The sequence below is a fragment of the Pinus tabuliformis genome, chromosome Q (assembly GCF_031772625.1).
Source record: "Pinus tabuliformis cultivar Carrire ecotype Pingquan chromosome Q, CPIR1, whole genome shotgun sequence".
Lineage (NCBI taxonomy): Eukaryota > Viridiplantae > Streptophyta > Pinopsida > Pinales > Pinaceae > Pinus > Pinus tabuliformis.
The window spans coordinates 102,234,779-102,261,337 of NC_142296.1; the positions used below are offsets into that span (position 1 = coordinate 102,234,779).

The 26,559-nt window shown below is 40.3% G+C and overlaps 1 protein-coding gene across 7 annotated transcripts in view; it reads right to left on the reverse strand.

Moving 5' to 3' along the window:
• Positions 1-26,559, reverse strand: part of LOC149218436 (NAC domain-containing protein 54-like) — a 171,079-nt gene that overhangs the window by 56,778 nt on the left and 87,742 nt on the right. For 5 of the 7 annotated variants that reach the window (XM_089383998.1, XM_089383995.1, XM_089383996.1 and 2 more), the window contains exons 4-6: positions 8,444-8,782; positions 6,854-7,453; positions 6,459-6,525 (exon numbers count right to left, since the gene is read on the reverse strand). In XM_089383998.1, the coding sequence (XP_089240124.1) occupies positions 6,459-6,525; positions 6,854-7,453; positions 8,444-8,782 (1,006 nt within the window). Of the gene's footprint in view, positions 1-4,538; positions 6,297-6,458; positions 6,526-6,853; positions 7,454-8,443; positions 8,783-26,559 lie in introns of those variants that run through there. The other 2 variants (XM_089383997.1, XM_089384002.1) reach the window with 2 other exon arrangements.

The following is a 26,559-nucleotide window of genomic DNA, read 5'->3' on the forward strand; positions in this document are numbered from 1 at the left end:
GCCTCAAGGAGATCAAGTCAGCTTCAAGAAGGGAAATTCGACCTCACTAGAAGGCTATATATACAAAGAAGTTTGAATTAATTTGGAGCAATTCACTCTCTTTCTCTCACAAGTTCAATATCTAGAAGAAAGAGTTGGAAAAGTGAGAAGTAGGAAAGGAGGCTAAAAGGAGTGCGAAGTTGGGGAAAGATGAAGAAAAAGAGAAAATTGAAATTTTGGGCTATCTATCTCTCTATCGTGTGGATTCCTCTAGGAGATCAAAGTCTTTCTTGTCAAGTTGAAATTGTTGCTACAGTTGTTGCTGCTGTTTGTTGGGTCGAAGTGTCACTTCTGCAAGGTCGAAGTGTTGTTGCTGCAAGGTCAAAGTTCTAGGTCAAAGTTGCTGGAAGAGGAGGCTGACTTGGTGGTTGGAAGAGGTCTAGATAGGGGTTTTTCTCTGGCAGAGTGACTACATCTTGTGTCTTGTGTTTTTGTGATCTTCATACACACATAATTTAGTAATTGCTTGATGAAAGATAATATAACAAAGAAATAAAAGAAGCCAACATAATTCACAAGTAATTATCTAGAAAGATAAATATAACCTTAACTCTACTAGCATTGATTTCTCAAAAAAAATAAGATAAGATAATTTTATTAATATCCAACGAATGACGATAAATAGGTCAATCAAACTGAAGGATACAACCAGCACGAGTACAATGTGCGAGTGCAAATGAAACTCCTAGAAAATGCCAACGCTGAATCTTGGACAAAATGAAGTAAATAAGGATACAATCATAGAACAGCGTCATAAACATGTATACAACCAAACCATGTAGAAGCCTAAGTGAATAAGTCCAAGGCTGGAGGTCGATGATGTCAAGACTACCTGAGTGTGATAGCCGACGGCGAGGGGGTCAACAGTGGCATTGGTTCGTTATTGAAGTCTTTTGGATCCAACAAGGGGTCTGGTTGCATAATCCTGGAGGCAATGTAGGAGCGAGGGATACTCCTAACATCCAAAGGAAAGAAGCTCTGGATAAGTCTCTCGCTGCTCTAATACGGCTCGGGATGAACCCGTCTGGTGGGGTTGTTTGGGAACTGTCTGGTACTAAACCCTCTAACGTGTTGTAAGAGAACTAACTAAATATACAATAGCCTCTAACATAAATTTATGATTCCAAGAGAATACGATATATGAGTTTAGCCAGCATCTAGGATAACTATCAATGGGGCATCCATAGTGTGTTCGTTGCATGCCTTGTAATGATGTTATGAATTTTTCGCTTTGAAAATATCACATTTTTATCGGGATTTTACCGACAAAATCGCGATTTGATGCAAAAAAATTACTGGGCCACGCGACAACGAGTTTTTAAAGTCTCTTTTGGTTTTTTTAATTCATTTTGCATACAAAGAGCAAGGGTGAGAGCTAAGGAGGAGGAGAACTCATCTACAAGGGAAAGAGATGAGAAAAGTGAAGGAATTTAGCATCCCAAGCAAAAAAAAATCAAGTTTGGACCAATTTTCTTCAATGGGGCATGGTTTTCAGGTGTGGGCATCAAATTTAGCCCTATTTTTTGTTTCTTCCTTGTTTTTCCTTGGGTTTCTATCACCCATATAGTTTCCATGATTTTTGCTTGGATTTGAATGCATTTTTTTGTCATTTTTGTTGCATTTAGTGGAGTGGGTTTTTTTGGTCATAAATGTTAAATCTTGATCATTAGTTTTATTTGTTTAAATTCTTCTTGTGCTCTTGTTTTTTTCCATGAATTTTCTTGGGTTCGAATGTGTTTTTTTGTCGTTATTGTTGCATTGAGTTGAGGAATTTTTTAATCAAAGATTCAAAATGTTGTATGTAAACTTTAATTTCATTTGTTTAACTTGCAATTCTTCTTGTGCCCTTGGTTCTAACTTCAATCTTACATTAAAACTCAAGAGTTCAACAAAGTTACAAACATGCCAACGAAATTAGACCCTCTATGAATATTTGGACCTTATGGAGGGTTTGATAGATCAAATTTGAGTTGCAAGTTAAGTGGGCATCATATGACAAGGCGGTATACATATTGAAATTCCACCTTTCATAAAATCTTGGACATGAAATGGGGCCTTGCACAAATGTAAATCATCTGCAAAGCCCTCAAATCATTGGAAGAAATAAAGACAACCAAAGTGACGAAGGCAACTCCAAAGAGTCAAATGGCAGGGGGTAGAGTGGTGGGATTGGAATGTGACCGTGAGAGTGGTACTTGTTCTTCTTCGGCATCAGCATCTGCAGTTAACCCCATAGTTGCCTCATCATTTTTTTGTTCCTAGAACCATGACTGGTGCACAACCATTCTTCCAGCCCGCGATTGATGCTATTGCTATTGTTGGCCCGAGGTACAAAGACCATTCCTATGATGACTTTAGAGGGCGTATTCTTCAAAATGAAATGGTTGAATGCACTAAGAAATTGGAGGAGTTTACGGGCTCATGGGCACACACAGGATGCACTGTGATGTTAGATGGTTGGACCAATCAAAAAAGTAGAACCCTTATTAACTTCTTGGTTAATTATCCCAAGGGGATAATGTTTATGAAATCTATTGTTGCATCTACACAGTTCAAAAATGCACGGTTATTATGTGAATTGTTGGGTGTGTCCATTCGGGAGGTGGGTCTACAATATGTTGTCCAAGTCATAAAGGACAATGTTGCAAATTATGTTGTTGGCAAGATGCTTATGGAGAGGCATCCTAACTTATTTTGTACACCTTGTCTTGGACACTAGATTGACTTGATGTTGGAGGACATTGGAAAAATTCTTTTTGTCAAGGACATTGTTGAATAATCAAAAAGCATTACAAAATTTATATATGATCATGCATTTGTGCTTCATTTGATGAGAACATTCACCAACAACAAGGAGTTGGTTCGCACTGCTATTACACGATTTGCCACTAACTTCATATCTCATCAAGCCCTCTTGAATTCTATGTGGGATGTGAAGAGAATGTTTCTTTCAGACGAGTGGCATGCTTTGTCATATAGCCGCAAACCAAGAGGAGAGGCCATATGCAGGCTAGTTTCATACCAAGAAAGATTTTGGGCGGGTGTGCAAGAGGTGTGTAGCATTACTGAACCTTTGGTAAAGGTTTTTTGATTAGTTGATGGAGACAAGCCTGCAATGGGCTACTTGTATGAGGCCATGGATATGGCCAAAAAGTCCATTTGTAGCTATTTTGATGATAAGGGGGATCACGGGTTTGAGAAACAACAACTAATATTGGAAATGATTGATGAGCGATGGAACAATACACTCCATCATCTCATTCATGTTGCAGGGATCTACTTTAACCCCACATTTTTTTTACTCCTACGGTTTCTTATTTGATGTTGAGGTCATGGATGAATTCTTCACTTTTGTTCAGAAGATGGTCCCATCTCTAGCAAAACGTGCAAAAATCTCCAAAGAAATGGAAATATACAAGATGGCAGGGGACACATTTAACTTTAACATGGATATTGTGGATAGGAAGACTAAAATGCACGGTAAACTTTATTTTGTTTCAAATTTCATAGTCTCTTCATACTTTGCTTCAACTTTCAAATTTCAATTTTTTTCTTATGTTTATCTTATTTTTTGTAGATGCATGGAGGAGAAGCTATGGTGGCAGAGAACCCAATCTCCAAAGGCTTGCCATTCGAGTGCTCGGAAAAACATGTAGCTTTTGCAGATGCGAGTGCCACTAGTGTATTTGAAAAAATACACACCAAGAAGCGCAAGAGGTTAAATAATAATAAAAAAATTCAATTAATTTTTTGAATTCATTAAATAATAAACAATATAATTTATTATTTTAATTTTAAATTTTATCTAATTATTAATTTATTATTTATAATTTATTAATTTATGACCCTTGTATAGGCTGGAGTCCCAGTGCCTTAATGACATGGTCTACGTCTACTACAATCTCCGATTGTGGGTGAGGCAACTTGAGAGGGCACCTGATTGTGGATGCTATCTCATTGCATGGGATTGACACCACTGTTGCATGGAGGGTTGAGGCCGAGAGGCCTATAATGTAGTCGGCCCCTGATTAGTTAGAAAAGGAGGTAGTGGAGGGGGTAGCAACGACAGAGAAGGAGGAGGTGACACCACCTACCATGGTCACCAGTAGAAGACATGGTCTACCTCCTATAGCTCCTAGTTCTTTAGCTTCTAGAGCACAAGAGAGTCCACTGCCAGCCCTAGGGCCTTCTTCATCTAGAGGGGAAGTTGTTATATTTTCTCCCAAGAGGAGCAGAGGAAATCAGTAGTACTAGTTACTTGGTTCATTTCATTGTATATGATATTATGACTCATGATATGAGATGAATTATTATATTTTTTGTTGATATTTTGAGGTAGTACTAGTTACTTGGTTCATTTCATTGTATATGATATTATGACTCATGATATGAGATGAATTATTATATTTTTTGTTGATATTTTGAGTTTGAGTCGGGACTCAGTGTTCAGAACAAGATTCATTGTTATGTGTGATGTAGCACTAAACATATTACACATCTTATATATTAGTTCTCTTTTCATATTTATGTGTCAATACATTTATTTTATGTTGTGGATGCTTTAGAATATAGATATTAAAAAAATGAATTATTTTCGTATTTACCGATTTTTTGCTAATTTTTACTGGTTTTTTCTTGATTTTTACAATTTTTTCCAATTTCGGACCCTCGCTGATTTAATCCTGATCATGATTATCGCAACATTTTGCTAAAATACAGAAGTGGGAAACTTCTAGTAAATCGCCAAACGCCCCATGACAGGAAGAAAAAGAAGTTAAAAACTGATGTGTCAACAAGACAGGCTACCAGAAAAACAGCAAGAGAGCCTGTCCATGATGACCTCTTTCTAAGCTGAAAGAAAACTGAAGAGCTGTCTTTGCTGCTCAAAACTAAGACTGGTACAACAATATGCTGTTTACCAAAACATCCATGAGATTCATTCATAACTACCCCTCTTTTCTTTTTATCAACAAACGGAATGTTTTTTGGTTCTATTTTCTTTCTGAATCTCAATCTAGATGAGACTGTATATGATGCACCGAATCCAACACCTTCAATGGAGCATGTACTGATTGATGATGTAGCAGTAACAATACCATTAGTAGTTGCAACACGTACTAATCCAGAATTGGTAGCAACATTTGAATCTAAAATGCCCTTGGCAGGGTTCAAATTAGCATTGCACCTCATTGCAGAACCTGGGCATGAAGGAACACAGCTTAAAAACATTGAGAGGCTTTTAGAGGGTTTGGGATCTTCAATATGCAATCCAACCACCATTGCTTCTGATGAGTTTAGTTCCAATTCCTGCATATGTGGTCCATGCTCCAAAGAAGTTCCTGAATTGTGTAGAAACTCTTCAGGTAGTGAGTCCTTACCTAAACATGATGGTTTTGTTAGTATTCCTATAGCATTTTTAAATGCCGAGTTTTCTCTTTTCTGAACATGATCTATACTTGCTGGCTTATTGGAATCTAATAAATATCGTTCAGACAAAATCTGATCACATGTTTTAAGATTGAACATTTTATTTCCCATAGGCATAGCTTCCCAGTACTCCGGGTCATCGACAACACCGGGTGACACAACGGGTGAAATGGTCAGGTTGAACTGGGCTCAGTAGTCTGGCTATCGAGGCTATACGCTACGACAGTTTACATGGCTCAGTAGTATATGAATAAGCGGCATGCCCCTTACCCTTATAATCGTAGTAAGTCGTATATGAAGAATTGAAATCGTAAGCGTAAACTGGAGAAGAAGTATTGCGGGGGTATGGTATCCGGGCTACTACTCTCGCTCTCGCTCCTGGCTATCGCACCTCGCTATCGGTACACTACTACTATGACGAATAAGAAGAATACGGATCAAAACCAGTCGACGGTTAATCATCCGGCTGCTAAAAAGGTGAATGGTGACGTTGACCCATCAGAATACGCATACGTATACGCCGGACACTAGCGAGATGCCGGGCTAGAATTCCCAGGGCTTGATGATGGTGTCAAGTCCAGAGACAGCGACTCAAAATCGTTCAAACAATTGCTTTCATCTTTCATAGTTGTCTGAAAGATATTAGTGGGCACCTCAATTATCTCTGAAGGTTCCTCGTTTACAAATAGCCCATGAGAAGACAAATATAGATGCATTGATGTTAAAGTTATGACTAATAGTAATGCTTATAACATAATCTACAGAATTATAAACAAAAGCAGCAGACTTTGCAGCATATACAATTTGATCATGTTTTTGAAACGACAACCCTGCACCCAACAAACGTGACTTAAGTAGTTAAATTTTCGAATTTAATATTTTCTTTTTGCACTTATAGTAGTATCATACAGCAATCATCAAAGAACAATATAAGCTTTGTCATTCTAAACTGATTTTTTTTAGTGTTAAGAAAATCTTCAAAGTGCACATACCATCAATTTGACCAGTCATATATGTTGGCAAAGCTTCAGGCACAGAGTCTTCATTTTCCTTGATATTCTGCATCCAAATTTACTTCGTGAGTGCACAAAACTCCTATCCCTTTTGCTCCTCTTGTGCAACCAATGAACATCAAGACCTAATAAATTAATATACAGACGTGCAAACAAACCTATTGATACATCCCACAATAAACCAATTTAATCAAAAAACAATGGCAACAATTACTGCTGCCTCCAACTTCACAGCAAAGCTGCTGATTTTTCCCAGTCACAAGAATGTGGATGTGGCAGGTGCTAGGTATGTCAGATAGAAGATTATCACGTGTTTGAAAATTAGAAGCATCTATTTTGAGCTGTCATCATACTTTATTGAGTTTTTTTCTCACCTCTGAGTCCCATTTCTTCCCAGCAAATCGATCAAAGTGCAGTTGCTGCATTTCTGGACCACTGTCATACCAATCATTCTGTGTATTCTGTGAATGTCTTACAGTCACATCTTTTTCATTTCTTTCTGTGGAATCTTCCATTTTGTGGAGTTGCATGCAAACTCCTCTTGCAGCTGTATCCTCAAATGAAAATCCTTGCTTATGACTCTGCAAAAATGGACTACCGGTGCATAACTGGATTCCGCTTCCCTCGCAATCAAATGAGGGATAAGGAACCTCCCATAAACAAGAATCATTATTCTCCAGCTCCCCTATGGAAGGTATTAAGTTCTTGACTTTTATATAACCTCCATTCAATATATCAGCACAGGTATCTCCAAGAGAAGTATGATATGCTTTAAAATTAGTATAGTCCTCTGGGGCCACAGACAACATTTCTTCTAGCATTCTTTCTTCTTCAAAATATGCATCCAAACGTCCATTTGGAACTCTGTACTGAGAAAAGCTTATATTAACTGGAATATCTCGGAGCTCACTTTCGACAGATGGAAGACATGCAGATTCACATTGTATTCTTGGAGTGTCTGGCATAGCATCAACCTGAAACATATTATGATAGTTTACACAAGCTGTAACATAAAAATAGTAAAGAACTTATTCGACATGGTATAACAAATAGACAGAGTAAAACAGGAAAGTAACAAGTAATCAATGTGAAATCCACTAGCCAATTGAAGGAAGAAATTGGAATGTACGTTAATTCATGCTGCTCAAAAATAAAATCCAACAAGTCAAATGAGTAAAATTATACAAACTTGTTCAAACAGTAATGAAGAAAGGGGATGATGTGATTTGATTAACCTGCGTAAAAATTTTAAAAACCTCAGAAAGAAACTAGAATTCACTTGATGAGATATAACTATTTGAAACAATAAGCAGGAAAGTAGCATGCAAGCAACACCAATGCCACTAAGTATTTGCATGGAGAATAAATTGCAATATCAATAAATTTTTTGCTGATTAAAGGTAATTTCCAACAAGTCAAATGGATAAAATAATACACACTGGTTCATACACGAATGAATAACTATTTGAAACAATAAAGCAGGAAAGTAGCAAGCAAGCAACACCAATGCCACTAAGTATTTGCATGGAGAATAAATTCCAATATCAATAAATTTTTGCTGACTAAAGGTAAAATCCAACAAGTCAAATGGATAAAATAATACACACTGGTTCATACACGAATGAACAAACATGATGATGTGGGTGTTTTAAACTTGCTTAAAAGTTAAAAACCTCATCCAGGCTCCACATGCGCGATGAAAATTATTCAGTATAGGTATGAAGAAGACTGATAAAACTACACTCTGGCTTTCAGAACATTTCAGCTAAACCAGAAGTACTGCAAATTCAATTTGCTTTAAAATCACAAACACAACAAAGACAGAAAAAGGATTCATTAATACTTTGGATGAAGCCAATAAATCTTCATGCTCCACAAAAACCTGAAAATAATCTAAACAAGACCTAAACATAACCCATACAATCAACCTTCCGAGAAGGGAGACATACAGAACAACAACAAACCTGTGTGTGAATTGTGTCCTCATCAGCTGCTACACATGAAGAGTTTGGAATAATGTCATCCAGCAATATGTCTAACCATTTATTAAGTGGTTCATTATCTCCAGTTGTATCAGGTAGAATCTTCGATGATATTTTTGATGGTAAATGTAAATTTGCATCAATTCCCTCCACTGGCTTTGACTGATCTTCTGACTGCACTTCCATGTCACCAGAGTAACCAGGGGAGGGATTTTTCTCTGTAGGAGATAAATCACCCCTCTCAAGTGGTGCCGTGTACTGTTCTCCACTTTTTGTACCAAGTCCACTCTTCTTGAAAACACGACATAAGACAAAAGCATTCTGCAAAACAATAGCAAATTCGAATCACTAGCCACTTCAGAGACTGCTGATAATTATAATTCCACATTTATTCGTGAACAGTACTTAATTAAAGGACTTACATAACTTCTAGACACTTAGAAAAAGGAGAGAAAATTATAGGCACTACATCAGTGTGGTCTGTTATTCCCTAAATTGCATCATACAGGGAAACTGGTACAAGTTTCCAAAATGGAAATGTGTAGGAATAGTGACCCCTTAAAATTTTGGAAATGGGGAAACACAAAACACACACACACACACACACACAATGTGCAATATTTTAAATAGCACATTACATTGAGACTTTTAAAGAAAGCATTACGAACAAATGAGCAAGAACATTTAAATGACAAACATAAATGACAAGCAAAGTTCCACCATCATGTATGTTGCGATCCTCATCAATAGTATCACCCTTTGCCTCTTATCTGGCCTTCGACTCTACCTCAATCCTACATTGTGATTTTGATCACATTGATGAAGTTTGATGCTTGTACCTTGGAGCTGCTGGGATGGTTGCGAGTACAGTCTTTCTCAGCTTGGGGATGCTACTTACTGGTTCAGTTGGTGTTATGGGTTGGAGAGGGCTCAGCTTTTCTTTGGTGGATGGTCATGGTTGAAGGTCTTATCATGGTTGTAGATGCTATATTCACACCTTTGGATCACTCTCTTGACATGTGGATGTTTTCTATTTCATCCTTCATACTCTTCATGTTAAATCCACTTCTTGGAGCATCTTAACGACTTTGTATGTCGATTTGTCACTAGGGACAGGCGACATACTACATAGTTTTCGTGTCTTGGATTTTCCATCTTTGGATTTGTTATGGGGGAATAATTGAAGATTGGATGGCATTAGCACTTTCTCATGTCCCCTTCTCTTATGTTGTTCATGTGATGGAGTAATGCGTGTTGTCTTGGTTTGTGGACAATGGAGCATTTCATCCAATGTGGAAAAAGCCGAAGTCGGGATTGTTACACACAATTTAGAGGTGATATCACCAGGAGAAAAAAATTCTCCAAGATGGTCCTCAGCTAGTAGCCAGCAGCAACCAACTAGATCGTTGTGCTATTTCTCTACCACCTAAGCCAGCCACGTGGTCCCTCATCCATCTGTCATAATCGTATGTCTAAAGGTGGGCCTCCCGAACATAAAGGTATGCCTTGACACTTGGTAATTAAGTATTTTAGTTTTCTTATCATGGATACTTTTGGGCACGGATTAATGGGGAAATTCAGAGGAAAGAGTGGGCTAGGTCTATGCTCTTGTCTCCTAAACCTCTTTTGGATGTTAACCTTGTTAGTTTTTGTAGCATCAGTGTTCTGGCCGCGAAACTCTGGAGAGGCTAGAATGAATGAGTTCTCCAAAACCCAAAAATTGTTTCTAAAAATTCCACCCAAAAGTGTCTCAATTAGATTATTAACCAATTCTTTAATTATTTCCCAAGTCTAAACTTAGGCAATAAACAGTATTAATTGAGATGTGGTGAGAATCATCTAGAAACTCACACGAATCAACAGGGAATTAATTTGGGCCATTGATTATGTTTTAATCCTAGTCGTTGGTGCTCCAACAGAAGATTATAAGAAGTCGTCGATTGGTAAAATGGAGAATACACTAGTGTAAATACTCAGTTGCCCAAGCAAATCGATTTTCTCAATGGCTGAACTTCAGCATGAGAAAATAGAGACAAAAGGTGAGTTGCGGGAGAGAGAAAGAGGGCATCAGCAGTAGTGTGAGAGTGCAAGGTAACTTTTGGAAGGGTCAGCATGAGAGAGGACGCAGTTCATCAAGGCACTACGTAGTCGCTGTTGAAGGAAATATAACTAGGTTCGGTCTTCATAAATGTATTTTTGATATTTGTACTTATTCAAGAAAAGAAATATTATTTTTATAATATATATCAATGAGTTTCTTGCTCATTGAAATAGGTCTAGCACATGTTAAATGCTATACGTGAGTCAAATAGTCAAAAGGAAATGTTGAAAGCCTTAAGGGCATGTTACACCATGTATTAGGGTCAAGACTCAAGAGAATACCTCCAAGCAAAGTCAAGTCCCCTCCTATGCAAAGGCACCATCAAAGAAGCTCCTTCAAGCATGTTACACCACCAAAGAAGCCATCTGAAGCAAGCTCAACAAGTCGGCCTGCAAACTGTCCTCAAGTCGGCCTTCTAGTCAACCTAAAAGGAGGGACAGTCCTCTATATATAGAGGCTATCCACTCCACCAAAACATCTCTGAAATCTACTAAGTAAAGAGGTAAGTAAAGGGTAACGAAGGACAAAGGAGAGATCTCCAAGTGCAGTGAAGAAGGTGAAAAGCCTAGACCGAAGTCAAGAGGACCATTTATAGGGCAGCGGCAGTCACACATGCGAGAAAAGGGAAGTTTGCCTACGGTCATAAAAGCAGTAGCATACCAGCATCACATCTCTCAATTGTTTGGGCAAGAACATAGGCCTAAAGGGCCTCCCACCCAAGAGAAGAAGGAAGAAGAATGAAGGTAATAGGGTTGTTCTAAAGCCTATTACAGCCACACGTGCGAAGAGAAGGAGGTTGTCTCTACTAGCATAATAGCCCTCCCATTACAGTCATACAAGTTCGTTAGTTGGTGGAGAGAAGAAAGGGATCATCATAAGGAAAGGGTCTCATCAGAGGTATTTCTTCTAGAGCAAGTGCAACAAGGTTTACTAATAGTTGAAAGAAGAACGAAGTGTCGAAAGAAGAAAGTGTCAGGGAACAAAGTGCAAAAAGGAGGAAGGACTTGACTTGTGCTTGGAGGATATTCTAGTCAAGGGTCTAGGGTTTGCCATTGATCAATAAGAAGCTTCAATAAGAGAAATTTACCGAAGGGTTTTCCTCTCAATAGAAGAGAGGTTTTGGCCCTAGCAGAGAGCAAACATTTTGTGTTCTTGATCTTATGTTTTTGGTAGCAGTTTGATGAAGTACACACATGCTTTAATAAGAAGAAGAAGATTAAACTAACAAGAAAAGTAAAGACTCCACAAATTGTTATCAAGTCAAGAAGAATCACACTACACCTAATTGCCCTAGATTCTTCAACAATCACTGCACAAAAGATGACACAGTGAGACAAGCGTAAGGTCAGATGGGTCGTTTCAGGGTCAGATAATTGATGTGGAGAGTGAGAAGTATTAAATTTCTCTCAGTGTTTCTTTCTCTATTTTTGTTGTCTGGTATCTTGTACATGAATTACCGTTGAAGAATAATAAAACCCTCATCTACTGTGTCGATTCTCCCACATTAGGTTTTTCCAGGGACGATTGTCCAAAAATAACTGTGTTAATATGCTTATATGTGTGCTAGCATCTCTTTAATTTTCCTTGCGTTTATTTTTCCTCGGTATTTAGTTTGTGAAGGCTACAGTGTATTTCTTTCAATATTTACCGTAAGAAATTGCAAATAATTCGTTTAATTTATTTAACGAATAGAAGAGATAATATTAGTTACTGTAATAGGATTCCAGACTTCAAAATTTTCACATGATATTAGAGCACATATCATACGCTGGAGAGATCAACACAGAAGGAAAGAGGCAGTTCAAATCTCTGCAGAGGCAGCAGTTTGAAACCCTCTAAGGCAGCGCAGTCCCTTGGGCCAAGAGGGTCAGCTTTTGAGGAAATTTATTTCTCTGAGAGAGTCAACAGAGAAACTAAATTTTCCAGATCGAAGATTGACAGAGACAGAGGGAGTAGCAGCAATTTTCTTGAAAGCAAATTTCCAGCTAGGACACAACATTTTGCAGCAGCAAAATCAGCGTTGAAAAGGAAAGGAGAAATAGCACAGAAAAGTCATGGATAGAATCAGGAACCAGGAAGCCTCAGAATTGTCTTACAGATTGGAAGATGAATTTGCATCCTTATCAAGTTTAGCGTCATCTGGCATCTGGTATATTAATAGTGGAGCTTCATCATATCATATGACAAGAGTTAGAGAATATTTCTCTAGCTATCAGGGGGAACATGTGGACTTCTAGATCACTATGGGGAACAGAATTAAATGTACTCTCATAGGGAGAGGCACCATAGAGTTTTAAACTGAAACGGGTCCAACATCAGTGCTACTAATGTACTGCATGTGCCAAGATTGGGTATGAACCTAATTTCAGTGTCCCAGTTGCAGGACAAGGGGTACGATGTACACTTTGTAGGGAAAAAAGTGTATGCCAAACACTCTAACTAGAAGAAGGTGAGACAGATTGGAGCTAGAAGCAACAGGTTATATAGGTTGCAGATTGATTTTCCAATGGCACTGATAGGCAAGGACAATAGCAGCAGGAAGAAGTTGAACGAACTATGGCACAAGAGGATGGCACATTTACACCATGGAGCACTTAGTATGCTTAGAGAAATTGTGACACGTGTTCCAGTTCTTTGTACTGAGCACGACGACGTTTGTAGAGATTGCGTACTTGTGAAGTACGCTAAGGCAGCATTTCCCAAAAGTGATAATGTAGCAAAAGGTGTGTTGGGATTGATAGACTCAGATATTTGCGGCCCTATGTCCACCAAAGCTATTAGTGGAAGAGAATATTTTGTCACATTCATTAATGACCATTCCAGGGAGACCTGGATCTATTTTCTAAAGACCAAAGCTTTGATCGATTCAGAGAGTTCAAGGCACTCATAGAGAACACGACAGGGAAAAGGATCCAGGTGTTGCATTCAAATAATGGTGGAGAATACATTGATAAAGACTTCAAAAGTTTTTGTGAGCAGGAGGGCATCAAAAAAGAATGGACAGCTCCATTCAACCCTCAACAAAATGGAGTAGTTGAGCGGAAGAACAGAACAATAGTTGGGGCTGCAAAGGCTATGTTATATGACCAAGATTTGCCTAGATTTCTATGGGTTGAGGCATGTAACACAGCGGTGTACATTCAAAACACAACTCCTCATAGAGCATTGGGGAAGAAAACGCCAGAAGGAGTCTTCACAGCGAAGAAGCTTGAAATAAGTCATTTGAGGATCTTTGGGAGTGTGGCCTACTGTCACATCCCAAATGAAAAACGAAGTATGTTAGATCATACGGCAGAGAAGGGATTCCTCGTAGGATATAGCAAAACCTCAAAGGCATAAAAGATCTACATTCCTAGTAGTAAGAAGATTGTAGTAAGGCGAGATGCAAAGTTCATGGTGTTGAAATTTGGTACCGGAGGACAGGTGGTTCCCTTAGGCTTTGATCTTTGGCCTAGGGAAAAGTGTCCAAAAGAATTTAATTTTTCTCCTAAAGTGACTTTATAATTTTATAAAGTTAAATCTAATTTAAAAGTGACTTTAAGTGATAAAGTTATTAAGTCTAATTTTAAAGTGACTTTTATAAAGTCAATGAAAAATTAGAAAGGAAAAGTGACTTTGGAAATAAATGACTAAGTGGGTCTTTATTAAAGTGGGGTGAATTAAAAAATAGAAAGTGAGATTTAAATGAGCATTTAATCTCAACCATTGATCTAAATCTATTTCAGCCATTGGATTTAGAGATCACCCAAAAGTCACTTGGAGTTATATTAAAGGAGGAAAAGGAGGAAAAGGTCATTCATTCTTTCATGAGCAGATTGGGAGAAGGAGAGCAAGAGAGCAAGAGAGATTTCTGAGCAGGAAGGAGAAGGAGACAGCAGCTTGGCACACATTCCAAGGCAGCAGTTGAGCAGATTTGTACAGCTAATTCAGCACATAGTGAAAGGCAGATTTTTGCACAAAAATCGAGGAGCAGTTTGCTGATTTTTCTGCACACAAAACGGAGGTCGTACAGCATTTATTGCTGTCCTGTTTGCTGTAATTTCCAGATTGCTGTGAGGCACGGGAAAGGAGATAAGTTGTAAATTTGCTTGCTGATTTTTGCTGAATAATTCTCACTGTAAAAAGACAAATTTCAGAAATAAAGAAGAGCTCTCAAACTGGTTTTCCCCAAGAGTTGTAGGGGGTTTTTCCAGGGTCAAGTTGACCAAAAATATCAGTGTTTTAATGTGTTTTAATGGCTGTTTTTTAATTGCTGATTTTTAATTCTGCAATTTCCAGCATTCTGAAAAATTTCCAGAATTTGTGTTTTCAGCAATATTTATTTTTTCAGTCTGTTAAATGTATGGTTATGGGAATGGGCATTTAACTACATGGGAGAAATAAGGAGAAACTGAAAACCGGGGTGGGAAAACAGAAATTTTTACATGGTATCAGAGCTTGAGTGCTGAAGGGCAGTTTGGGACAGCAAAAGGAAAAATTGCAGTTGCTGATTTTTCACTCAGAAAATTCCAGCAAGCTGATTTTTTCATAAACAACAGTTTTATCTTTACTACAACAGTGCTATTTTTCAGTTTTAGGACAGCAGGATGTCATTGGGATTGAGGGTGGAGGATAGGTTGGATGGGCATACAAATTACAGCGTTTGGAAGGAGAGAATGCAGAGTATCTTTGAGGAGGCAGAAGTCTGGGATATCATGGTGCATACCGCACAGAACCCTGTTGTTGTGCCCACTGATGTTACTCAGTTGGCTGAGTATAAAAAGAAGAACAATAAGGGTAAGAGGCTGATTCTAGACGGAATCAAAGACCATTGCATTCCTCATGTGAGAGGAAAGAGCAATGCCCATGAGATGTGGACAGCATTGTCCAATCTCTACCAGAGTACCAATGAGAACCGGAAGATGGTCCTGAAGGAGAAGCTAAAGAACATTAAGATGGGTAATGATAGTGCAGCTGGATATCTCACAAAGATTACTAATGTGAGAGATGAGTTGGCAGCGATTGGAGAGGCCATTCCACCCACTGAGTTGGTGCGGATTGCAGTGAATGGCCTCCCCCGTTCATGGTTGAACTTTGCTGATGGGGTTTGTGCACGTGAGACCCTTCCCACATGGGAGAGGTTTTGGGATGATTGTATTCAGACAGAGATCAGGAAAGGGCAACTTGGGGCAGCCAAGCCAGTTGAGCAGGATGAGGACGTAGCACTGGTGGCAGGAGGCAAGAAAGGCAAAGGGAAGAAGCAGGCTTCCACAAGCGGTGGTGGAGGCAAAGGCAAAGGTAAAGGTAAACAGGGGAACACACAGAAGGACTATTCCAAGGTGAAGTGTTGGAATTGTCAAAAGATGGGACACTATGCAGTTGTGTGTCCGGAGAAGAAGAAGAAGAAGGGGAAGAACCAGGACGTGGCAGCTTCAGCAGAGATTGAGGACTTTGTTGGTCGTTTTGACCGAGAGTTTGCGTTCACTACATGTGAGTCCTCTAGTGCAGGAACACCTGCCAAACAGGTTCAGAGGGAGCATGCTTTTCCCTCGATTAGCGGAGCATCTACAGGTATCTGGTATGTGGACAGTGGGGCTTCACGTCACATGACAGGAGTCCGTGAGTACTTCTCAGAGCTTTCAGAGAGTGGTATTGATATTGAGGTAGTACTCGGTGATGACAGAGTTGTTAGAGCAGTCGGGGTGGGGACAGTGACATTTCAGAGGGAGTCCAAACCTCCCTTGAAAGTGTCAGAGGTTCTTTATGTGCCAGGGATGAGGAAGAACCTCATATCCGTCTCAGCTTTGGAGGACAGAGGATATGAGGTACTGTTCAGGGGAGGACAAGTGTTGATGTATCCCAGGGGCGCTCCAGCTGATTCAGCTAGAGTGATAGGTGTACGCCATGCAAAGGTGTACAAGTTTGCATTTCAGCCCCTTTTGGCATTGAGCAGTAATACCGACAGCAGAGCTAGCAATTCTGAGCTGTGTGAGATTTGGCACCGCAGGATGGGACATATGTATCATGGAGCCTTGAGGACATTGCGGGAGATCACTACAGGTGTGCCAGATTTCAGTACTGATCACTTTGATACTTGCAGAGGTTGTGCGATGGGCAAGTTTGCCAAATCCCCTTTTCCCAGCAGTGACAGCAGAGCGACGGGGATACTTGATTTGATTCATTCCGATGTGAGCGGTCGGATGTCTCATGTTTCCTTGAGTGGATATGAGTACTATGTTTTATTCATTGATGATCACTCCAGGAGGACCTGGATTTATTTTTTGAAGACCAAGAGTGAGGTCTTCAAGCGGTTTCAGGAGTTCAGAGCTCTTGTGGAGACTCAGACAGGTCGAAAGATCAAGTCCTTGAGGTCGGACAATGGAGGAGAGTACACCCTTGGAGAGTTTGTTGACTATTGTGCGGAGGCAGGCATTAGGAGGGAGTTCACTGTTCCTTACAACCCCCAGCAGAACGGGGTTGCGGAGAGGAAGAACAGATCCATCATAGAGGCTGCCAAAGCCATGATACATGATCAGGGGTTGCCATTGTTCTTGTGGGCAGAGGCCTGCAACACAGCTGTTTACTTGCAGAACAGGAGTCCGCATCGTGCTTTGGGGCACATGACTCCGGAGGAGGCTTTCTCTGGGAAGAAGCCTGATATTGGTCATCTTCACATCTTTGGATGCATTACATACTCCTATATACCCAAAGAGAAGAGGACCAAACTAGAGCCCACCGCAGAGAAGGGTATCTTTGTGGGCTACAGTGAGACCTCAAAGGCCTTTCGGATTTACATTCCTGCACAGAGGAGAGTTGTTGTCAGACGGGATGTGAAGTTCGAGGAGGACAGGGCCTTTAGGAGGTCACGGGAGTTAGAGTATCTGGATCAGCCAGACCCTCAGCAGCAGTTGAGTCAGTCGCAAGGATCCAGTGGGCAGGGATCAGGAGGATCCGGAGGTACATCTATGAGGATGTCAGGTCCATCAGTGAGCAGTGGCTCATCGAGCCAGAGGGGTGGTGCTCCGGGCAGCATGCAGAGCAGTTCACAGAGCAGTTCACTAGGGAGTCCACTGATGGACAGTTCACACGGTACCTCAGCTTCTACAGGTTCAGGTGCAGGCAGGAGGACAGCAGACAGACAGTCAGGAGTTCAGGCTACTGATGATGACGAGGAGGAGGAGTTTCATTCTCCGGTGGAAGAAGTGCGCTCAGGGAAGAGGAAGCCCAAGTGGCTTCAGGACACCTTGAGAGATGCCACATCTGTTGCTGAGCCGAAGAGGCCGGTCAGAGAGAGTAGACCACCTGAGAGGTTTTGTAGTTATATGGCGATGGTTACCAGCATCCTTGACTCTGAGCCTTCTAGCTATGAGGAGGCAGCTAGCCAGCAGGTCTGGAGAGAGGCCATGCAGGAGGAGTATTCTTCTATCATGAAGAATGATGTTTGGGAGGTGGTGCCGAGGCCTGAGGGCAAATCCGTGGTTACTTCCAGATGGCTTTACAAGGTAAAGCATGCTGCAGATGGCAGCATTGAGAAATTCAAAGCGAGGTTTGTGGCTAGAGGGTTCTCCCAGGTAGAGGGAGTTGATTATGAGGAGACCTTCGCTCCCGTGGCTCGATATACTTCGATCCGCTCCATTATATCGATAGCAGCAGAGATGGGTTGGAAGATCCACCAGATGGATGTGAAGACCGCATTTCTCAATGGCTTCATACAGGAGGAGGTGTACATTGAGCAGCCACAGGGCTTTGAGGTGCATGGGAAGGAGTCCCATGTGTGCAGATTGAAGAAGGCCCTTTATGGCCTGAAGCAAGCTCCCAGAGCTTGGTACTCCAGGATAGATGCATACTTGCAGGGGATGGGTTTCACAAAGAGTGAGGCAGATCCGAACCTTTACTTTATTGTGATTGGTGAGGAGCCTCTCATTCTGGTGCTGTATGTGGATGACTTGATCATTACAGGTGCAGAGAGACTCATAGAGCACTGCAAGAGAGATCTTGCGGCGGAGTTTGAGATGAAGGACATCGGCTTGATGCATTACTTTTTGGGTTTGGAGGTGTGGCAGGAGGAGGGGCATTTCTTCCTGGGGCAGGGGAAGTATATTGTGGACATCCTTAGCAGATTCCACATGGAGGATTGTAGACCCATGTCGACACCGATGATCACCAACTGGAAGAAGCTTCATGCTTCGGATTCCGAGTTGGTGGATCCCACATTGTACAGGCAGCTGATTGGTTCCTTGATGTATTTGGTCAACACTAGACCAGATATCTGTTTTGCAGTCAACACGATGAGTCAGTTTATGTGTGAGCCTAGGAAGGTTCACTGGGTGGCTGCAAAACACATTTTGCGGTACTTGCAAGGGACAGTGGATTATGGTCTGGACTACAGGCAGGGAGATGGAGTGAGATTGGCAGGATACACTGATTCTGATTGGGCAGGTTGTGCTTCTGATAGGAAGAGCACTTCAGGGTGTTGTTTTGGGTTGGGTTCAGCAGTAGTGTCATGGTTCAGCCGGAAGCAGCAGTCAGTAGCACTGAGTTCAGCGGAAGCAGAGTATATGGCAGCCAGTCTAGCTAGTTGTGAGGCTATCTGGCTTCGCAAGATGTTGTTTGGCTTATTTGGTCAGCCGTTGAGACCTTCAGTGATTTACTGTGATAATCAGAGTTGCATTAAACTCACGGAGAATCCAGTATTTCATGACAGGTCAAAGCATATCGGGATCAGATATCATTTCATCAGAGACTATGTTCAGAAGGGAGCTGTGAAGCTTGAGTATATTTCCACTGATGAGCAGGTTGCAGATATCCTTACCAAAGCCTTACCACGGGGCAAGCATGTCTACTTCAGAGACAAGATGGGTGTGGTGAGGAACACCTTCCTCGGTAAGAGGGAGTGTTGAAATTTGGTACCGGAGGACAGGTGGTTCCCTTAGGCTTTGATCTTTGGCCTAGGGAAAAGTGTCCAAAAGAATTTAATTTTTCTCCTAAAGTGACTTTATAATTTTATAAAGTTAAATCTAATTTAAAAGTGACTTTAAGTGATAAAGTTATTAAGTCTAATTTTAAAGTGACTTTTATAAAGTCAATGAAAAATTAGAAAGGAAAAGTGACTTTGGAAATAAATGACTAAGTGGGTCTTTATTAAAGTGGGGTGAATTAAAAAATAGAAAGTGAGATTTAAATGAGCATTTAATCTCAACCATTGATCTAAATCTATTTCAGCCATTGGATTTAGAGATCACCCAAAAGTCACTTGGATCACCCAAAAGTCACTTGGAGTTATATTAAAGGAGGAAAAGGAGGAAAAGGTCATTCATTCTTTCATGAGCAGATTGGGAGAAGGAGAGCAAGAGAGCAAGAGAGATTTCTGAGCAGGAAGGAGAAGGAGACAGCAGCTTGGCACACATTCCAAGGCAGCAGTTGAGCAGATTTGTACAGCTAATTCAGCACATAGTGAAAGGCAGATTTTTGCACAAAAATCGAGGAGCAGTTTGCTGATTTTTCTGCACACAAAACGGAGGTCGTACAGCATTTATTGCTGTCCTGTTTGCTGTAATTTCCAGATTGCTGTGAGGCACGGGAAAGGAGATAAGTTGTAAATTTGCTTGCTGATTTTTGCTGAATAATTCTCACTGTAAAAAGACAAATTTCAGAAATAAAGAAGAGCTCTCAAACTGGTTTTCCCCAAGAGTTGTAGGGGGTTTTTCCAGGGTCAAGTTGACCAAAAATATCAGTGTTTTAATGTGTTTTAATGGCTGTTTTTTAATTGCTGATTTTTAATTCTGCAATTTCCAGCATTCTGAAAAATTTCCAGAATTTGTGTTTTCAGCAATATTTATTTTTTCAGTCTGTTAAATGTATGGTTATGGGAATGGGCATTTAACTACATGGGAGAAATAAGGAGAAACTGAAAACCGGGTGGGAAAACAGAAATTTTTACACATGGAAGACAGAGCTTTCTGAAAATCTCGAGAGATGCTTGCAGGAGATCAGTCAACAGAGTTTTCGTTAGTCCAGCAGCAGGGACAGCAAGTTGAACAAGCAAGAGGACAGTCGCAGGGGTCAAGCACAATGACCAGTACTAGCATATCCTCAGGAATAGGAGATCCAGGAAGTTCTCAACAGACAAAGTAGCATGAACGGGAGGAGGAATTAACTAAACCTCCCACCACCAGTGGTAGATCCAGTAGGGAAGGGCGCCAGACCTTGAGAGACACAGAGGAGTTTGTCGAGGCTCCCAAGAAAGACAAAAGACAGTGCAGGCTGCCTGACAAATATCAAGCCTTTGTAGCTCAAGTTGCAAAACCTTCCAGTTTTCAGGAACCCGCTCAGCATCAGGTGTGGGTGGACGCCATGGTAGAAAAAATACAACTCTATCATGACATGATGTTTGGGAGGTAGTGCCTCGTCTAAAAGACAGATCAGTTGAAGGTTCCAGATGAAACTACAACATCAAGTACGTTGCAGATGTCAGTGTGGAAAAGTAAAAAGCTAAATTCATGGCAAAGGGGTATGCACAAAAGGAAGGAATAGACTATGAGGAGACCTTTGCCCCAGTTGTTAGATATACCTCTATCAGATCCGTCATATCCCTAGCAGAACGAATGGGATGGGAAATCCACCAGATGGACATCAAGACAACATTCTTGAACGGGGAGATAGAAGAAGAGGTATACATAGAGCAACCTGAAGGCTTCGAAACTCATAAGAGACACACTCATGTATGTAGATTGAAGAAAGCCCTATATGGGCTTAAGCAAGCACCGAGGGGGTGGTACGATCAGATTGACAGTTACTTGCAGCAGTTGGGATTCATCAAGAGTGATGCAGATCCCAATCTCTACTATCTGATGGTGGAGAATGAACCTCTCATTCTGGTTTTATATGTAGATAATCTATTTTTTACAAGATCATCGAGGCTCATAAAGGACTGCAAAGGGAACCTTGCAGCAAAATTCGTTATGAAGGATATGGGGTTGATGCACTATTTTCTAGGATTGGAAGTATGGCAGAAGAATGGGAAGTCTTTCTTGGGCAAGGGAGATATGCTACAGAAATTTTGAAGAGATTCAAAATGCAAGAATGCGGACCCATGGCAACACCAATGATTCCTAACTAGAAGAAGATAGATGCATCAAGGGACAAAGAAGTCGACCCCAACTTGTACAAACAGCTAATTGGGCCACTCTGTTAGTTTTTGGTAGCATCGAAAGTGCTCTAGTCTTGAAAATGGGTGGAGAGGCTAAAGCATGAGTTCTAAAGAACCCATAAACTGTTTGGTGAAATTCCACCCGAATTGTATTTTATTAAAATAATTAATATTTTTAATGGAGTTCCTAAGTCTAACTTAGGGAAATTATAATATTAATGGGTATTAATCAAAATATGGGTGAGAATGATCTAGAAGGCGGATCAAGTCACGTTTTAATCTTAGTCGTTGATTAATAACTTACTCTCGGTCGTTGAAGACTCAACACGAAAAGTGTAAAATGGAGGCGTGGGGTTCATTTGGAAACACACACACAGAGAATGAATTGATCTAGAATTCGATTTCTGGGGCTAAAAAGCTGAGAAATTCGAACTAGGTGATCATTCAACAGTAGAGGGGCAGAGAGAATCCGGGAGGACTTTCCAGAGAATACTGACAGAGAGGCAAAAAGAACTTGTGGAGGCAGCGCAATAGCCGAAAGAGCTGACGATGGGCTAGTCTGGGCCCACGCAACCTTGACGCAGAGCCATAAGGGCCAGTGCAAAGGGGAAAGTTGTCTGTCACGCAAAAGCCGAAACTGTCAGGAACAGTCAAAATAGCTAACACAGAGAGCAGAAGGGTTGACACAGAGCCTGAAAGATTGACGCAGGGCCTACGTAGGGTCAATGCAAAATTAGTCAGGGTTAGCCAGTCTTGTTGCCGGATCAGCCGGAATTCTGTCAGGTGAAGTGAGGTAAAACTCACTCAGACTTTCCACCAGTATTTTCTCTGTAAAGGATTGCTAGATGAGCATCCTAGATTTGTATTCAGATATTTCTCCTGCATAATAATAAACCCTCAAAACTGTTGCACCGATTTTCCTGCATTGGGTTTTTCCGGGGAATATTGTGTCCAAAAATAAGTGTCCTATATATCTTGTTCTTTGCTCTATTTTCTATTTCATGAGATCAAATATTTACTTAGTGTACGCAGCAGAAGTGATTTGCTTCAGTATTTAGAATAATAACTTGGAATGTAATTTAAAAATCAAGTAGGTGAAATAGATTCAGATTTGTTGCAATAGGGGTTCCTTCAGTGTAGGAATTTTCACACACTCATGTATCTGGTCAACATTAGGCCAGAGATTTGCTTTGCGATCAATACCCTTAGCCAGTTCATGGTGGAACTGAAGAGGGTACATTGGACAACAGCTAGGCACATTCTCAGGTATGTGCGTGGAACGGTCGGGATCGGATTGAAATATACTCTAGATGACGTCAGGTTGAGCAGATCCACAAATGCAGATTGGGCAGGTAGTTCAGTGGACAGGAAAAGTACCTTTGGGTACTGCTTCAGCATTGGATCAGGGATGTGTTGGACATTGGATAAACCAACGCTCCCACGTGTGTTTCGTGACATGGGCTAACCGCCTCTCGTGGATCCTTATCTCTGGCGATGCGATCATTGACTAACACCTACGAGTTTTGGTCCAACGGCAATCGTGATTCCAACAAGTGGTATCAGAGCATAGGTCACGAGTTCGATACACACCCGATGCGCATTGGGGGGAGATTGTTGAACATTGGATAAACCAACGCTCCCTATGTGTTTTGTGACATGGACTAACTGCCTCTCGTCGATCCTTACCTCTGGCGATGCGATCGTTGACTAACACTTTGCGGGTTTTGGTCCAACGACAATCATGATTCCCAACATGATGATCTCTCGGTGCAGCAGGAAGAAGAAGTCGATAGCACTGAGCTTAGCAGAAGCAGAATATATGGTGGCCAGCACGGCTACGTACGAGGCCATATGGCTTAGGAAATTGTTGGTGAATTTGTTCAAGAAGAAAATGGGAGCAACCAGTGTTTACTGTGATAATCAGAGTTACACAAAACTCTCTGAGAATCCAGTATTTCATGAAAGGTCGAAACACATTGATATCAGATGTCATATCATCAGAGATTGTGTTCAACGTGGGACAATCCAGCTGTAGTATGTCCCCACAGGCGATCAAGTAGCAGACATACTCACAAAAGCTTTAAGGAGAGCTCAGTTCATCCAGTTCAGAGAGCAGATGGGTATGGTGAAGAATTTGTGTCAATAGATTCTTAGCAGCAGCAGTTGAGAGGGAGTCGCAATGCAGATGCAGTAGTTGACAGCAATTCAACAGGGTCAACAACAGCAAAGATGCAACACATATCAGAGTTGCACAATAGTTCGTGGGCAGCAACAACCAGACATTAGTAGCGTGACAGGAGATGATGTAGAGACAAGGTGTTGCTACAAGGGGCAGCAGCACTAGAACACTTTCCTCGCTAAGAGTGAGTGTTAGTTTTTGTAGCATCGGATGTGTTCTAGCCACGAAACTTTGTGGAGAGACTAGAATGAATGAGTTCTCCAAAACCCAGAAATCATTTCTGTAAATTCCACCCAGATGTGTCCCACTTAGATTATTAACCAATTTTTTAATTATTTCCTAAGTCTAAACTTAGGGAATATGGTTAATTAATCGGTGTTAATTGAAATGTGGTGAGAATTATCTAGATAGTAGAAACTCACATGGATCACCAGGGAATTAATCTAGGCCAACGATTAAGTTTTAATCTTGGTCGTTGGTACTCCAACAAAAGATTATAAGAAGAAGTCGATGGGTAGATCGAAAATACACTAGTGCAGATACTTAGTTGCCCAGGCAGATCAATTTTTTCAGGGGCTGAAGTTCAACAAGAGAAAATAGAGCTAGAGGGTGAGTTGCAAGGGAGAGAGAGAGTGCATCAGCAGTAGTATGAGAGTGCAGGATAACTTCTGGAAGGGTCACCGTGAGAGAGGACAAAGTTCATCGGGGCACTGCGTAGTCACTGCGCAGAGGATGAAGTAGTGAGACTAGCATAAGGGCAGAGGGGTCATTTCGGGGTCAGAGAATTGTTGTGGAGAGTGAGAAGTATTAAATTTCTCTCAATGTTTCTTTCTCTATTTTTGTTGTCGGTATACATGAATATCTGAAGAATAATAAAACCCTCATCCGCTGCACCAATTTTCCCACATTGTGTTTTTCCGGGGACGATTATCCAAAAATAATTGTATTAATATGCTTATATGTGTGCTAGCATCTCTTTATTTTTCCTTGCATTTATTTTTCCTCAGTATTTAATTTGTGAATGTTGCAGTGTATTTATTTCAATATTTGTCGTAAGAAACTGCAAATAATTTGTTTAATTTATTTAACAAATATAAGATATAATATCAGTTACTACAGTAGGATTCCAGACCTCGGAATTTTCACAAACCTTGGACCCTAGTCTTGTGGGATCTCTTTTACTGATCGTTGGGCTTTAGGGAGGGTACCTCATGGAATACCCTGATTTTGGTTGTGTGGTCCCGCTCCTTTATCCAATATATCAATCCCCTCTGCTCATTATAACCCCATTCATCATTCCTCCCACCTAGGTCCACATTCCTATTAAAAAATGTAACTATGTTCGGTCTTCAATAATGTGCTTGAGTCATCATGTAATGTACTTATCAAAAGAATAATGAAAGGAAGTTTTATTATTATTATTATGACTTTATAAGGCATGGGTTTTCTTGCTCCTATCGCCTACACCTACCTACAAGTCAGTGAGAAAAAGCCTTCAACCCCACAAAGTGTGATTGGTGACGAGGCACTAAGAGAAGGGGTTGTCACACTAAATCCCTTCTCTCTCTGTTTAAGCTATTTCCAAGATTAGTTATGGGGGGTGGTCCCTAAACGGAAAACTAAGTTAAAAAATGTGAGGTTCTAAGAGAGGTGTTAAAGTGAAAACAGATTACTTTTAAGAATTATGAGCAATAAAAATCAGTGTTGCGAAAATCGCGATTTTTTGAGTTTGACGATATTACGCCCGATTTTTACGCCAAATTTCTTTCAAAAAAATTCGCAAAAAAATCGCTATTTTTTTGTAAAAATTGCGATTTTTTAGGAAAATGTCTTTGGAAAGAAACAAAAAAGTATATATATATATATATATATATATATATATATATATAGATATATATATATATTTCTTCGATTTTTTGATGAGGAGGAGCAACAGGAGGAGGAGGTGACACAACCTACCCAAGCTACCCTTGTCACCAGTAGAGGACGTGGTCTACCTCCTGTAGCTCCTAGTTCTTCAACTTCTAGAGCACAGCAGAGTCAACTGCCAACTCCACTGGCATCTACATCTAGAGGGGCAAAGAAAATCAATAGCATTAGACTTTAGTTATTTGGTTCATTTCATTGTATATGACATTATGACTCATGATATGAGATACACTATTATATTTTTTGTTGATATTTTGAGGCTGAGTTGGGACTCGGAAGTCAGGACTTACTATTCAGGACATGATTCACTGTTATATGTGATGTAGCACTAAAAATGATATTACACATCTTATATATTAGTTCTTTTATCATATTTATGTGTCAGTGTATTTATTTTATGTTGTAGATGCCTTAGATATTAAAAAAATCGAAAAAAAAAAAAATGAATATTTGTATATGTTACGATTTTTTCCCGATTTTTACCGATTTTTTTCCCTCGCCGATAATATCCCGATAACGATTACTGCAACATTGATAAAAATCATTAACATTATAAAACCATAAACCTAGTACCTTAAGATAAATTGCTCAACACAAATAAAAGATAAATTTGCTCAAAATAAAAGTAGAATGCTTCCAACAATGAAAGTAAAGCAATCCTGAAATGGAAACAGAGATGTTAGCACAGTAATTGATACCAAATATAACATGCTTTCAAAATATAATCAAATCATATATAAATATCTTGCAAAAGGAAAAGC